The sequence below is a fragment of the Lygodium microphyllum genome, unplaced genomic scaffold (genome assembly GCF_053477565.2).
Source record: "Lygodium microphyllum isolate KBCC unplaced genomic scaffold, Lygodium_microphyllum_v1.1.10 scaffold_64, whole genome shotgun sequence".
Lineage (NCBI taxonomy): Eukaryota > Viridiplantae > Streptophyta > Polypodiopsida > Schizaeales > Lygodiaceae > Lygodium > Lygodium microphyllum.
Window position 1 is genome coordinate 37,728 of NW_028229547.1, and position 16,922 is coordinate 54,649.

The 16,922-nt window shown below is 40.0% G+C and overlaps 1 protein-coding gene across 1 annotated transcript; it reads left to right on the forward strand.

The window, feature by feature from the left end:
- The first annotated feature begins 226 nt into the window (after positions 1–226).
- On the forward strand, positions 227–2,754 carry LOC148008836 (L-gulonolactone oxidase 5-like). The gene is made up of 2 exons (XM_087673996.1): positions 227–1,218; positions 1,469–2,754. The coding sequence occupies exons 1-2, from the start codon at positions 276–278 to the stop codon at positions 2,482–2,484; spliced, it is 1,959 nt and encodes a 652-aa protein (XP_087530122.1). The 5' UTR covers positions 227–275; the 3' UTR covers positions 2,485–2,754.
- Positions 2,755–16,922: the final 14,168 nt, after the last annotated feature.

Sequence of the window (16,922 nt, forward strand, 5' to 3'; positions counted from 1 at the left end):
GCTCAAATTACTGAGAGAAACGGTGGGGTCCGGATGATCTCAGCTGAATTACAGCGTAAAGTAATGCAGAGACACGGCAATTCAAACCGGCCGCTCAAATTTCTCACTTGCTAACAGGCTTTTTCAAAACAGAGTGCTGCTAAGAGATACACCCAACATCATCATCACCACCATAGAACAGTATAAATTGCTGTGAACTTAATTCAAACTGCTGCCTCCCAGCAAACATCAAACACATCCTCCTCATCCATATACCTTATAATCAACCTATCATCATGGAGACAATCATCAAGCCTTACCCCCTCCAATCTCAGCTACTGCTGATCCTGCTCGCTTCTGTTGTTGTTGCTTCTGCAACTGTCTTGCCTGTGCCTCCACCCGTGCATTGCGGTGCCTCCGAGTGCACGGTATCCACCTTTCAGCACCAGTGGGCTGACAGCAGTACTCCTTGCAGAGCTGCCATGGCCTTTTATCCCACCTCGGAGGAAGAGCTCCTCCGGGCAGTTGCATATGCAGCAAAGACCCAAACCAAGGTCAAGGTGGTAAGCAAGGAGGCACATAGCTTCCTCAAGTTGATCTGCCCAGGTGGCGACGATGGCCTGGTCATAAGCACACGAGATTACAACTCTCGCATCATCGTCAATGTCACACAGATGACTGTGACAGCTGATGCTGGGGTGATGTTGAGAGATCTCGTAGATACCATAGCCAAATTTGGCCTAACTCTACCTCACACTCCTATCTGGGATGCAGTCTCTGTGGCTGGAATGATAAGTACAGGATCCCATGGCAGTAGTTTCTGGGGGAACGGCAGTTGTCCTCATGACCGAGTCATTGGGATCAGATTGATTACAGCTGCACCTGCAGAGGAAGGTTACGTGAAAATAAAAGATTTGACAAGCGAAGATGAAGATTTGAATGCCGCAAAGGTCTCTCTTGGAGTGTTGGGTGTCATATCCCAGGTCACATTTCAGTTGGAGTCCATGTTCAAGAGATCTGTGGCATTCAATATTCGAGGTGATAATAACTTGGAGTCTGAAATACTGGACTTTGCAAAGCAGCATGAATTCGCAACAGCTTACTGGTACCCTTCCTCTGGGAAAACTCTGTTCCGACTAGATGACAGAGTGAGTGTGGAGGAAGAGGGAGATGGAGCTATGAAAGATCCCTTTCTGGACCAAATCGAGGTCCAGGTCATTGAGAACTTGGCATCAAACTGTAAGTATATACAACCAAGATCTTTAATGGGGAGTGCTTCACTTCACTGCACCTGCTGATTCTCTGCATGCTTTGAGACTAAATACACATTAATAGTAGGTTTTTTCAAGTGATTCTGCAGAACCGAGTCTTTCTATAGCACTCAGCTTCATTTTGTTTGTGCGCTGTAAATAAGGCGGGCACGTATTCTACCCGCAAAACTACGTTCCTACCTCACCACTTGTGACAATTTTGTATTGTTTTCTGCCAGGGAAAGCATCAAACACAAGGGACAAGATTGGCGAGGTCTGCATGCAGGGGGAAGCGATATTGAATCACCGCTTTCAGACAGGGGATGGCTATGTCAACTCCAGGGATAACATTTTCACAGGCTATCCAGTCGTTGGCTACAACAACTTGATGCAGACGGGCGGCGGGTGTGGTCGGGAGGCCGCCCCAAGAGTACCGACCGCGATGTCGTCCGGCATGGTGGAACTCATCAGCGACGATGTTGTTGGGCCGGATGCTATGCATGATCTGTACTACAATATGTACAACATGCCAGTAGAGAGCAAGAAGCTCTCCACCTGTGTGTGGAATCCTCTGGTAAAGGGTCTGTCTTTCAATTACATATCCATCGCAGTACCCGCATCGAGGATCGGAGAGGCGATTGCCGAGGTGAAGAAGCTCCGGGAAGCGGACCCGCAGGCGCTGTGCGGGCTAGCACAGTTTGGAGGCATCTGGATGCGCTTCTTGGGGGCGTCGGAGGCATACCTGGGGGAACGCGAGGACGCGGTAGTGTGGGAGATGATAATCGGGATGTCGAAGGAGCCGCTGCCGTACGCGGGGGCGATGCAGGAGGTGGAGCAGATGCTGCTGGGGAGGTACGGGGGGAAGCCGCACTGGGGGAAGAACAGGCAGCTGGCATTCGAGGGTATGGCGGGCAAGACGCGGGACATGAGCCGCTTCTTGGCGGCGAGGCAGAGGCTGGATCCTCTGGGCCTGTTCTCTAACGAATGGTCTGATGCCGTGCTGGGCATCTCGACTACTACGGATCGAGACTCTGATTCATCATTATCATCGACATTTTCATCTGCATCTTCTTCTGCTAGTCAATCTGTGCAGACCTTGCGCGATGGCTGCGCCCTCGACGGCCTGTGCGTGTGCAGAGATGACTCCCACTGCCTCCCTGCTAAGGGCTTCTTCTGCCGGCCTGGTCTCGTGTACAAGGAAGCTCGCGTCTGCAGATACGAAGAAGAAGACAACCATGCCGCCCCAATCCAATAAAGCCCATAGGTCGCTTGCGAGACAAACTTTTTTCACTGGTGTTTTTCACTCGTGAAGGGTAGCTGCAGCCTGCCACCTTCCCAAAGGCTGCTGCAGACTACAGTATGTCACGCCGCACGGGCTATTGAGCTCATCAATTTGCATTATACGACACTTACAAATTATAACACTAGCGAGGCACATGAAGTAAGGTTTAGTTAACGTGATTTTGTATCTAAATCCTGCACGTGCTTGTTTCTTAAATATATATTAAAAATGGAAAGACAAAAAGTTGTCGGGATACAAAAATTCATCTCAACATCTCCTTTTTATAGGTCAGAGGCTTCTTGCAACAACTTTACATCTATAGCATGTGGATGATTGTAGTTAGCCTACATGTATCAAGGGGCCAACAGACTTTGTATGCTCGTACGTTTGCTCAACATTGGCTACAACCATTGCTGTTGTAGGCCTTCAGAGGAGCAATACGCTTTTCTCTCTTGCAAGGACAAGATATAAGCAATGATATAAGGTCTACATTTTTGGGGGTAGACTCCATGAAAATAGTGAAGTTAGACATTAGTTGTGAAGGAAATGAAGCATTTAGCCCATTGAAATCCTAGTTTGAAGAAGATGAAGAGATTGATGTAGAAGCTCTGCAAGACTTGTTTGACATAACTAATGGCCGGTTCTAATCTAGATCCTTTTGTTCACCTCCGAGGGTTATCACTCGCTTGGTATATTACTTAGCCTCATTTTTCAGGTCTAATTTTGCATCTTCCTCATTAGTTTTCTTATTTCATTCATCTTGTATAACACTCCACTTTTCAAGAACCTCCTTTTCACGTTTTGGATGAGTAAGGGTTTCACGTTGCCTTTCTTGGCACTTAGTCCCAGCACATTGCTATGTACTTAATGGCACTTCTATTCAAATATCCCAATCGCATCTCTAACTTGCAAACATGCTAACACTACATGCCCCTTCCAGTCTTTGCTAGAAGAACCAAGGAAAACCAGCATGAGTTTGGTTATTGCAAGTGACATTCAATAGCAAGAAACCTATGCATGTAGGCTTGCTACCTAAGAGGAAATGTAGATCTACACAAGCTATACATGATTACACCATCACTCCAGATATCTTCTTCAAGCCTTGGCACCATTTGTGCAACACCCATTAACATGAATGTAGAGCCACTAGAATGTTCATGTGTGCTGAGTATACTGGCTGGTGAACTAGTGTAAGAAATTAAATTAATTATAATCTCGATCCTCCACAAGCTTTCTTAGGTCGGATACACACTAGGTTGTGGACGGGCAGATGTAGGGTGGAAAAAGAGGCGTCTGATGCCCTACGTGTCAAAAGGCCATTGGGCTCGAACTTTTGCGGATGGCGAACACTTCTGGGCGGGGGATCTCCCCCGTCCCAAAATTCGGGTGCGCCCAATGTACAAGGCTACAACACCTTTCTCCAAAAAGTGACCTGCGGGACTGACAGGAATTGAACCCACACCAATCCCCTCACACCTCTCATTCATTACCAATGGGCCAACCTCCTTTTCGTGAAATTCATGGATGCAATTTAGTGTGTAAACAAAGTAATGGACAACTTGTACCTCCTGTCCACGGCCTTAGTATGAGTGCAACAGCTCATATTGCCGATCTAAGTTTCCCATGATTGAGACAATGCGGTCATTCAAGCGTGGTGTAAGGTGCTCCAAAATATCTTTAGAAGTATGAGATGAGAAGTAGTCAATACATCTATGATGGTACCACTTAAAGCTATCATGCAATCAGTTCTTCTTGGAAAATATTCATGGTTTGGAGAGAGTTGAATCCTCACATAGGACTCAGATTGGAACTCCTGATTTGACACCTTAAGGTCCTGTTGAGGAAGCTCTAAAGCTATTACAATACAGATCAAAATCATTGCTTCTTAATGCAATAGAGATGAAACTCATTGGTTTTGTATTAGTTGAAGGTACTTATCTCTACTATTGCCTCACTCTTGCTTAGGGAATTGGAGATATCATCAACTTTGACTTGCATTTCAAGATTGAAAGGGCAATCGGACAATGAGCAAGATGAAGTTCAAGAAGAAGAACAAGAAGAGAACAATAAGCAAGGTGAAGAGTAGGAAGATGGCCAAGCTGAAGAGCAAGAAGATACTGGTGCGCAGATCGGTCGCTGTATGCTCGCGTAGTGAATTTCGGAAGGTCCCCAAGAACAATGAACTCTACCTTTTTGCACAAAAAACAATGTAAAAGCATGAACGACAAGAAGCAAGAGACCAATTGGGTTCAATCTCCCCCCATGCCTTGTGTGAGCACTTCACAAAGCATGTATTTTATGTATATTTCCATCTTCATGCTCAATAATAGCCCAATTTACAAAAATATGACAAGCTTTTAGCTTTTGAGTTTGCTTTCTACAAAAATAGGAAATAAAGCTAATGGACGGTGCCCAGAGAGTCTGGCACGCCCAACACAATGTCCAAATAGAAATAACATATCTGTGCGCATAGGCACATACAAAATAATAATCAATAATCAATGCCTCAATAGACATGACAAAATATAGGCGTGGCGCCTATCAAAATATAATCCATAGGTCGAATACTTGCTAAACTCCAATGCTTTCCTCTGCCACTGCTGCTATCTCTATACATCAACTGAAGCATTCACAATCGTTAGTAAAATAATACAATTAAACCGACAAAAGTGAATACCTAGCAGTCTTCAGCTACATAAATAAATCAATTGGTTAGAAATAAATCCTAACCTTAATTTATTACGAGTGCGCACTCTAAACTCATAAACGTTTATTAATTTAACATGTATTTTGCGGAATCACCCACTATGGAATCACCCATGTACACACTAAATTAATGAAACGCCCGAAAAGGACAGGCGTCCCCATCAACTTCTCGCACAAAGAATCCACTTTGTGTATGAGCCCCGGTCATCTAAGTTTACGGAATCCACTGTAAAACCTCACAGAATCCACCGTGGCACGGAATCCACCGTGGAATATGCCTCCTGGCATCATACCCCCGGGGTGGGATAGCAATTGACCTCAATTGCTATTAGCTCAATGTGGAGCTAACAGAGTGGGGAAAGCATTTAAGTCTCTAGCGTGCATCCATTGTGCTTCCTCTATAGGATGGTTCTTAAATTTTAATAGATATCTAGAATACCTTCGGCCAGTCCTAGTGGTCATATAATCAGTGTCTATGATGGCTTCTGGTTCAAGTATTTCAGTTTCTTCCTCTAATAAAGGTGGGTTTTCATAAACAGGGTGGATAGGTAATTGGCCTCTAAATGGTCTCAAAAAACTGATGTGAAATGTATTATGAATTTTCCAATGAGATGGTAATTCTAACTTGAATGCATTATCATTAATTTTATGAATGATTCTAAATGGTCCATAGAATCTGGGAGCTAATTTGACAACTGGATGTCTATCTACACTTTGCAGTCTACGTTTTTCTATTCTCAGCCAAACATAATCATCAACTTTGAAATTCATGGCTTGTCTTTTCTTGTTGGCTTGTTTGATATATGATTGTTGGGCTTTAGCAATCATATCCTTAACCTCATCAAAAATACTATTATGCATACTAGCAATATCATCAGCACTCTGAATTCTATTGGACAAAGATGCAACATGTGTAGATAATCTATATCCATAAATGACTTCAAAAGGTGCTTTCTTTGTAGATGTGTGCGGTGTATTGTTGTATGCAAACTGTAATAAATGCAAATGAGTATCCCATGTCTGAGGTTTAGAGATAGTATATGCACGTAAAAGATCTAGAATGGTGCTGTTTGTGGCTTCTGTTTGTTCATTAGTTTCTGGATGAAATGCAGATGAGAAATCAATCTTTGTGCCTAGATTAGCAAACAGTGTAATCCAAAAATTGTTACAAAATCTAGAATCACGATCTGAAATAATCACTTTTGGCAATCCATGGTTAGTAAAAACAGTTTTCAAAAATAACTGTGCTGCTTGTGATGCTGTTAAAGTTTTCTTACATGGAATGAAATATGCTTGCTTACTAAATCTATCTACAACTGTCCAAATCATATCATGGTTAGATTTAGTATTTGGTAAACCAATAATGAAATCCATAGAAATTTGTTCCCAAGGTTTAGATGGAATAGACAAAGGCATTAGTAATCCATACTGTTTACCATGATGTCTCTTTATTCTTTGACAAATCAAACATTCAGAAACGAAATTAGATACATTTGCATCCATATGTGGCCAATAAAAATCTTCAGTTAACATACGTAATGTAGATATGATACCTCTATGACCTTGATATGGGGGACAATGAATTTCATTCAAAACAAAAGATCGAAATGGAATGGTAACACACAGTCTCTTTTCATAAAACATAAATCCGTCATTATATGACAATGAATCAACAAGAATGAAATTATTTTGAACTAATTTATGCCAATCAGAATGAAAAGTAATATCCTGGTGATATGTATCTTTCATAGCAATCAAAGAATCAAAAGATATGACATAAATATTATGAATTGCAGGTCTTCTACTCAATGCATCAGTAACTACATTTTCTTTTCCAGGTTGGTATTGAATGATAGGATGAAAAATTTGAATAAAGGAAGCCCATTTGATATGACGGTCAGAAATTTGGGGTTGGCTAAGTAAATATCTAATGCTTTGCTGGTCAGTTTTTATCATAAATTCTGAACCCATTAAGTAGTATTTCCACTGTCTTAATGCTTGTACAACTGCTAATAGTTCTTTGTCATAAGTGGAATATTTCAGCTCAGAGGGTTTCAGCTTACAACTAGAATATGCTATTGGATGATTGTCTTGCATTAGTACGGCTCATATTCCTGATCCGCTAGCATCAGTCACAACTAGAAAGAATGATCTATTAAAGTCAGGCAATTGTAGAACAGGGGCATTGGTTCATGCATGTTTCAGTAAGTCAAAGGATTTCTGTTGATTTTCGGTCCATTGATAAACAATTCCTTTCTTGAGAAGTTTGGTTAATGGTAAAGCAAGTAATGAGAAATTACGTACAAACTTCCTATAGAAACTAGCAAGACCAAGGAATGAGCGTAACTCATGCATGTTTTTAGGAACACGCCAATGCAATATTGCATCAATTTTCTTAGGATCAACTTTAATTCCTTCAGAGGATACAATATGACCTAAATACTCAATTTCTGTCTTAAAGAATTCACTCTTTTCAGGATTTGCAAACAGTTGATTTTCTTTCAATAATTGAAAAACTAATGACAAATGCTCATAATGCTCTTTCTCATTTTGACTAAACACCAAAATATCATCAAAGAAAACAATCACACAGTACTGATATTTCAAAAAGATACGGTTCATCATTCTACTGAAGGTGGCAGGTGCATTAGTCAATCCGAATGGCATGACTAAGAATTCGTAATGGCCAAACTGTGTTCTGAATGCAGTCTTAAATATGTCAGATTTATCTAGCCTCACCTGATGATATCCAGACTTAAGGTCAATTTTACTAAATATAGAAGATCCTTGTAGTTTGTCCATAAGGTCATCAACTCTAGGAATAGGATACCTATTCTTTACAGTGATCTTATTTAAAGCTCGGTAGTCAATACACATACGATAGGTATTATTCTTTTTCTTAACTAAGAGTACAGGTGCAATGAATGGAGAACTGCTAGGTCGAATTAAACCTCTATTTAGTAATTCTTCAACTTGACTTTGGATTTCTTTTTGCTCTATCTGATTGTGCCTATATGGTGCTTTGGAAGGTGGTTGTGTGCCAGGGATCAAATCAATCTTATGGTCTTCTGGTCGTGAAGGTGGTAAACGTGGTGGTAAGTTTTCTGCAAAACAGTCCTTAAAATATGCAAGAAATTCCTTATGCCTAGGGTGCATATGATTTTTCTTTGCGTGCAATTCATTCACCCAAATGAGATATGATTTAGTACTCTTGCGTAATGCACGTTTTGCTTGAGTATGCGAAAGCAGTGGAAAAACATTAGATGCATGCATACCATATAATGTAATAGATTTTCCTTGAAAATTAATATTCATTGTGTGTGTGGAATAATCTATATCTGGATTATGCTGGTGTCTCCAAGGCATTCCTAAAATAATGTCACTCGACTGTAATGGAACAACTAAGAAATTTCTTCTTTCAGTGTATAAACCAATTTGAATCTCTAAATCTTGTACTTCTTGTGTACCATTATACCTAGTGCCTAAAAATGTAGCTTTTATGCGATAATGCGTAGGTACAGTCTGTAATTTCAATTCATTTACCAATTTTGCTGAAATAAAGTCATGAGTACTACCGTCATCATGCAAGATAGTCTTTTCCTTTCCATGCACCAAACATTTCATAGTCAATAATGAATGTGGAGTAGGCATACCTGGTAAAGTGTCGGAAGTAGTAGTAGTGTCATCCTCATCTTCAATGAAATCAGGCATATCCTCATGCTCGTCTTCGTCCATGGCTCCAAGATAGTTGATATGAGCTGGTGGCTTCTTTGAATGACAATTTGCTGCGAGATGTCCAGGCTGGTGGCATTTATAGCATACTATTGGCTTGGCTTTGGTTACATTATTTGAAATGGCTGGAAGTCTGGGTACATTTGGATTTGCTTGTGGAATAGGTTTAGGATTTGGATTGACATTGGATGGTAATGCAGGTGGTTTAGCCCAATTCTTGCGGAAAGATGGTGAAGAGAAACGACCTGGATTAAACCTTCTAAAATTGGAATTGAATTGTTTAGATCCATAATTACCATTGGCTTGGAATTGCTGTGGTCGTCTGTCTCTACTGCGTAACTTATCTTCAGTGTCGTGAGCTAGTGAGATGGCGTCTTCAAGGGTAGCAGGCTTGAACATGTTCACTTCAGCGTAGTAATGCCCAAGAAGTCCAGACATATACTTCCGCTTATGTGTTGTCTCTGGTACGTCTTCAAGCATGCGTAGCTATAGGAGTGCATTCCAAAAACACTCTGTATACTGAGGTATAGGCTCACGATCCCGTTGTTGAAGTAGATCCCATTGCTTGATAGCCTTCTCATGAAATTGCGGTGGAAGGAAATTCTGCATGAACTTCTTCTTGAAATCTTCCCAAGTAGCAGGACATTCTATGCTCTTGCGTACTACAGTCCACCAAAGTGATGCTCTGTCTACCAAATGATTAGTAACACACTTGATTTTATCTTTTTCTAGATAGGTTTCCTCATGGAAATAGTCATCAAACTGGCTAATGAATGATAAAACAGTCTTTCCTTCTCGTATGCCATTGAAAGTGCGGAATTTGAAACTTCGTTTACTTATCTTTGATTCCTTGCGGATGGTTTCAGCTTCAAGAGTGGCGTCGATGGTACGTCGAATCAAATCTTCAGCTTGAGGTTCTTCTTTGTCGGTAGATGCTCTTTGTAACTTTGTCAATTGCGCTTGCAATGCTTGCCTAGCCCTTCGTTCCTCTTCCAATTGCAGCATGATTAGATCCAACTTTTGTTCCATGGTAGGCTCAGGTAGGTCGTCTTCAGCCATAGGGTCATCCATATGTGGTTCCGTCATCCTGTAAAACTCAAAAGACCTTTCTCACTCAAAATCAGGTTAGCGGGATGAGCGTAGCTCAAATTCGGGGTTACAAGGCTATGTGTTTTTGGATATTGCTTTCTCAATTTTCAAAAAATCTGCAATATTTCCTTCTTCGTATGCTGAAAATACTTCAGCGGACCTGTGTATAGGTAGAATACTTTGCCACGAACAACTTTGCAGTTCAGAGTTTTTGCGCAGGAATAGCCCTTCTAGGAGTTTTGAGCACTAGTCAGTTTTGACTCCAGTTGACTAGTTTGACTTGCAGAGTTGCAGACTTAGCCAACTTGCAGAGTTGCAAACTTGCAGAACTTAGTGAACTTGCAGAACTTGATTACAGTTGACTTGCAGGACTTGACTTCGGAAGTGCAAGACCCAGAGTTTGTTAACTTGATTGTCTTGTCTGACTTGCAGAAAGCTTAGTGTCTTAAGCTTATGGAACTTATGGCTTACCAAGCCAAATCTGATTTTCGGGTATCGCAATATGTTGACGACGTGGTTGAACTCGACGAGTTTATACTGACGCCGCCCGAGATGAATTTTCGAGGTTAAGCTTTATTAAAGCTTAACTAAGCTTTAAGACTTTTGATTTTTTTAAGCTTTTAGGCTTGTAATTGAAACTTAGCTCTGGTTTTTGACGACTTGATGAAGGAGATGAATGCGTGGTCCTCCGCCTGTACAGCTTGGTCCTTCGCGATCTGAGAGTAGAAACAGGGGTTCTTGATCGCCAGAAGTCTGCCTGTATTGATGGTTCGTGACGAGATTGACTGTAGAACCCGATCGTTCGAGGAGCTCCGCCTTCGCACGAGATGGGTAGTGATTGGAAGCTCTTGATCTCAGCTCCACTCTGATACCACTGGTGCGTAGATCAGTCGCTGTATGCTCGCGTAGTGAATCTCGGAAGGTCCCCAAGAACAATGAACTCTACCTTTTTGCACAAAAAACAATGTAAAAGCATGAACGACAAGAAGCAAGAGACCAATTGGGTTCAATCTCCCCCCATGCCTTGTGTGAGCGCTTCACAAAGCATGTATTTTATGAATATTTCCATCTTCATACTCAATAATAGCCCAATTTACAAAAATATGACAAGCTTTTAGCTTTTGAGTTTGCTTTCTACAAAAATAGGAAATAAAGCTAATGGATGGTGCCCATAGAGTCTGGCACGCCCAACACAATGTCCAAATAGAAATAACATATCCGTGCGCATAGGCGCATACAAAATAATAATCAATAATCAATGCCTCAATAGACATGACAAAATATAGGCGTGGCGCCTATCAAAATATAATCCATAGGTCGAATACTCGCTAAATTCCAATGCTTTCCTCCGCCACTGCTGCTATCTCTACACATCAACTGAAGCATTCACAATCGTTAGTAAAATAATACAATTAAACCGACAAAAGTGAATACCTAGCAGTCTTCAGCTACATAAATAAATCAACTGGTTAGAAATAAATCCTAACCTTAATTTATTACGAGTGCGCACTCTAAACTCATAAACGTTTATTAATTTAACATGTATTTTACGGAATCACCCACTATGGAATCACCCATGTACACACTAAATTAATGAAACGCCCGAAAAGGACAGGCGTCCCCATCAACTTCTCGCACAAAGAATCCACTTTGTGTATGAGCCCTGGTCATCTAAGTTTACGGAATCCACCGTAAAACCTCACGAAATCCACCGTGGAATATACCTCCTGGCATCAGATACACAAGAAGAGGTTAGTGAAGAGGAAAGTGAACATGAAGATCTTGGAGTTTTTGAGCAATCTCATGATGGATTTATTAAGGATATGCATTAGCTTACACTCAACCAAGGTCCAGAACAACCATGAGAAGAGTGGTACACTCCTTTCTATGCATATGCATATGATCATGAGGACTTTGAAAATGGATATTATGATTGGATTGCATATAATATGGATGTACATGAAGATATGATGTAACATTATGGTTTCTTGTGACCCCAAGGATTATGGATGTGATTATAGGGAGAATTCTCTCTACCCATTTGATTCGGGGGATGAGGAGCATGTGATTGATGATAGTTTTCTTACATTTGATAATCATAATGGTGGAATACTTTTTGATCAAGGAGAATTAGGGATGGCTTATGAATTTTATTTATACCATCATCCATCTTAGGGGAAAAAGTTAGTTATCTTTAAGAGGCTTCATTGGGGCTGAAAACTAGTCACTTTTACCACTATTCTACTGCATAAAGTTTCTAAACAGCTTGTTATTTTAGCTCAATTTTCATTTTTATTTGCTTATAGGGAAGCAAAATTTATATGAGATTAAAGAATATCAAATAAACTTTCTTTTTGATGGATGGCACGCTTGATTTGGATGAGTCATCAAAAGTTATTTTAGTTTTACTACAACGAGGTCTGTAGTAGACAATGTGATGGTTATTATTTGTAGATGCCTTTTCATGGAGTTATGGTGGTTAAGTTCTTAGCTTTATCATATTCATTGGATGTATATATGGTCCACTTGATTTCTTACTATCAATTCCAATATATGTCACATGATATATCTTCTAGATTTTTCCATCTTTGTAGCCATTGTAACAAAGTAGTACTCTACCTTCCCTTCCATCTCAACCATCGTAATGATTTCCCAGTTGTTTTTTAGGACATAAAACTTCTTTGACTGGGGATGGAATGTAAAGCATGGAAAATAGGATAGGAAATAGTAGAAAAGGGGATAATACATGGGCAAGTAAAAAGGGTGTTAGGACTTGTCATTTTGCACCAATTGAATATTATTACAAGTCACTTTTCTCCTTCATATCTCTCCTCTGGTCTTCATGGCTACCTTCTCCTTCATATTTCTTTGTTTCTCTCTCTTCTCCTAGTGTTTCTCTCAGCTCTTCCATCTTTCTCCCTCTTCTTATAGTCTTTCTCTCTCCTTATGTAGTCTTCTCTCTCTTTTCTTTCTTTTTCTCAATTCACTTCATCACAACCCTCTTTGCAGTCATCCTATTGGCTATCTCGTTAACAATAGCCTAGTTCACTTTAGAGTAAAAGAAGATTCTTATCACCCACTTGGTAGCCATTCCATTGGCTATCTTTGTTAAGATTTGGAAAACCAAGAGATACTTATTTTTTTGATAGGGTGCATGCGTTCCATGAAACCTTGGCAATTTGAAGGCTTTCACTATTTCCAAGACAAGAGAAAGTTACTTGAGAGGTTGTATAGCTAATTATCCCCTACAAACCAAATGGTTTCTAACAAGATAGAAAGTAAAGAGTAGTTGAAATGACTACATATTTTATAACTATTACTCTACTCCTAAATTAAATTCTATCTCTTTCTAAGGAGAGAAAATTGCAAGAGGAGAGAGAGGGAAAAGGTGAGAGAAACACTAGGAGAAGAGAGAGAACATAGAAAAATGAAGAAGTCAACCCCACGAAAGCTAGAGGAGAGAGATGAAGCAAGAAAATGGCTTGTATTGTAGTCAATTGATGAAAAATAACTAGTGCTTCCGCTTTTATAACTGCCCACATATATTTCCAGTTTTCACTATTTTTCACCCTTTTCCCCATAGTTTACACTCGGAAACTCCAAACCCCATTGGAATCTCTAATAGTCTTAAGATTTTACCTTCCTTTATCTCTTAACACCCTTCTCTTACCAACCAATATGTGGGTCTTTTATCTCACTTTTACTCCTTGTTTTCGTTTCTCAATGTTTTTGGAGATTGTATTTTACATTTCATTTCTTGAAAATAGCCCATCTACATGAGATCTACGTTTTTCACTTCCACATAGTTTAACAAAGCAAAATTTATTTGTTTGAAGTCAAAAAGCATGGATTACATCAAGTACAATTGTTTCTTACATTGATTTAAGTTTCTTCAAAATAATCACTCTCATCATCCTTATCATCGTAGAAGTGTTACAGAGTACTTGGACTTGTAACTAATGTTGGTCATGAGCCCAAGTGTATTTGAGATGCACGACAGAGGGATACTTTCTATTGCTAAGAAAGTTTGAGGAGGTCACTACCTATCCATATGCTCAATGTTATGTGTTTCCATGAATAATCAAGCTCTCTATAGTCGAGGTTTGTAAGTGTCCCTTGATAGGCATGAGGAAGGATGGTATATGAATACCTTCCACTTATCAATGAATGTTTAAGACTCCAAAGTTACACAATCCATTTGAAGAGTGCCTTCTAGCTTCTAGCACTTAGCTTAAATGTAGTATGATGCTCTATTATTGATTTAACCAAAAGAAAGGGGGTGGAAAATTTGAAAATTCCATAATCATTCTATATGTATGGCTACAATTTCAATTGGTTAGTTCATCTTTATTATCTCACCTAGATGGATTTCAAACTCTGGATGCCTATTTCATTAGTATTTATAATATTCATAACAAAGTAGCTTATTTTTATTCTCCCATTTTAATCTTGCCTAATTGAATGCGATTTTAATCATATATAGGAAAATTGAAATTTTCTTCAAAACAAATATGCATGAGAAAAAAAACACTCATATGTTTTTGAAGCTAATAAGATTTGATTGAAGACCTATCATATAGCTTGAAATGTACACTTTTGAGAAATTTTCTCCATAATTATAAAATAGCGATGCAAATAGCGATTTTCTCCATAGTTATAAAATAGCGATGCAAATCGCTATTTTCTCCATAATTATAAAACAATGAAATTTGTGTCGCTATTTGCATCGCAATTTTTGTCAATTTTGCAATGCAAATACCGACGCATACAATGAGGGTTTGCGACACATATTGCGATACCAATAATGAAGCATTTAGTAAATTTGCGATGCTAATAGCGACGGTTATAGAGAAAAAAAAATTGTATCACATGTAGCACCATGTGTTGTGTTTATATTCTACAAATTAATTACATGCTAGGTATGCAATGGTCTCGTCAAGATGAGCATAAAATGTACTTGAACCCACAAAATTGATACATAGAGTAAGTACAAGATCGTTTTGATGAAAACTCATGGAATTATGGCCAGATACAAAGGATGATAAGTACATAGTATATAGAAGATTTTTGCATAAATCACAAGACCAAAAAAGAAGAGGATGTTCACTCCATGAATCCAAGTGAGAGCCTGGTGCAAAGGAGTATCGAATGGACTCTACAAAAAGAAAAACTACACATCAGTCCACTATACATAATGTATTTTTAAAATAATAATAACTACAGACAAGAAATATGATTGACTTACTAGGTTGTCGCATGCATATAGTCTATCAATCAATATAGCGAGATCGTGTCTCTCTATATGTCGAGTCTCTAAGCCAATGGGACCGTGGTTTGTAATGGAGTGCTAGAAAGAAAACATAATACAACTATTAGAAACACGATTGTAAGTACAAGTGATATTGCAAATAAGGAAGTGAAAAGAACAAAAGAAAAACTTACAAAGTCCTCCAGATAAGTCTTGTGGCAGCTACTCCCCAAATGATGCATGACCCCTACCCCCAATCATGCTCTCTCTACCTCCCACTATTGTCACCAACATCTTGGAGAATCTATAGCCTTCTCCCTGAGTCTCCACCACTCATCTGCATCTAGCCACTCAAGCTTTGAGGCACCACTCTTGAGTGCCTTGCATGCATCCGGTTGTCTATATGACATGCATGCATGTATACACTCCATTATCCATCTAGTGGAAAACCTCTCTATTGTGATAGGTACTAGAAACTCCTCATGCAAGGATGCTACTATATATTCCTTGCTCCCCTCGGGTATGTTCTTCCAATGGTCCAAGATGTTGTGCCAAAAAACTTCTTGGCACAACTCTCTCATGTGAGACATCACTTTCCTCCCCTCATCATTCATGATCACAGCTCCTGTCTTGTCATCTATGATGTATACATACCCCTCGAGGGTATCTTTAAGGTATGTCCTCTCCCACCTATGACTGCGCTCATGGGCATAACATTTAGGAGACCCCTATACATCAGGTGTACCTACGAGGGTAGTATCTCTCGTAGTAGCACCCATAGGGATGCCACCTACAAATGACTAAGAAAACATTGGAGTCAGTGGAGTAGATGTCCCTAGAGGTGTGACAAATCCTACACCTGATATGCCTCCACCAGAATAATGAGCCAAAGGCACTGCATCAGTGCTTTCACAATACCCACATGAGCTACCCTCTCTTAAACATGTATGAGAGTGAGGAGTAGCACCCCTATCTCAAGCCCGACTGTGGGCTCACAACATCGACATCTTCGTTGAGTCCCCAGAACCACTCTCTCTGTCTAGGCTCAGTTTGTAGCGTTGTCGTATTGCTGCGCATTCGAGGTGTGTAAACCACCCAAAAGTTGTGCATGGGATTTGGTACTTTGTACATATTTAGTTGTTGTGTTTACATTTATTTTCTGCGCATGAGTGAACATGATGAGATGCTTTCAGCCTATTTTGATACATGTTGCTGCAAAAAGGCTTGGAATCATTGCTTGCCAAAATCCATCAGCACTATTGCTCGTAGACGAGGAGCCATTGATTGTTGGACGGATTCACGGTTTGAGCTTAATGACTGAGGCTGCTTCATCATGTGGTTTTGGGTTTTCTATAGAGCGAAAGAGGATGGCCCTGTCCTTCTGGGTTTGTGGCGTCCATGGGAGCACGGTGGCCATGGCCATGAGCACACACAGGTGCATGCATATGTGACTACACACGCATCGGAGGAGAAGGAAGAAGCTAAAATTTTCTAGAATAGATGGTTTAAAATTAAACCAAGAATAATAATATGGGAGTTACAAAGGCTAAAGAGGGGATTTTGAATGGTTAAAGAAGATGTGGATCAGGCTGGAAAAAGAAAAGCTTTTGATCTATTTTTGAAAAGAGGAGCTTTT

Bases quoted from the DNA above. Each gene is read 5' to 3' on its own strand.
- LOC148008836 (XM_087673996.1), top strand. From the start codon at position 276: ATGGAGACAATCATCAAGCCTTACCCCCTCCAATCTCAGCTACTGCTG. The intron at 1,219-1,468 runs GTAAGTATATAC...GTTTTCTGCCAG, and splicing joins TGAGAACTTGGCATCAAACT to GGAAAGCATCAAACACAAGG.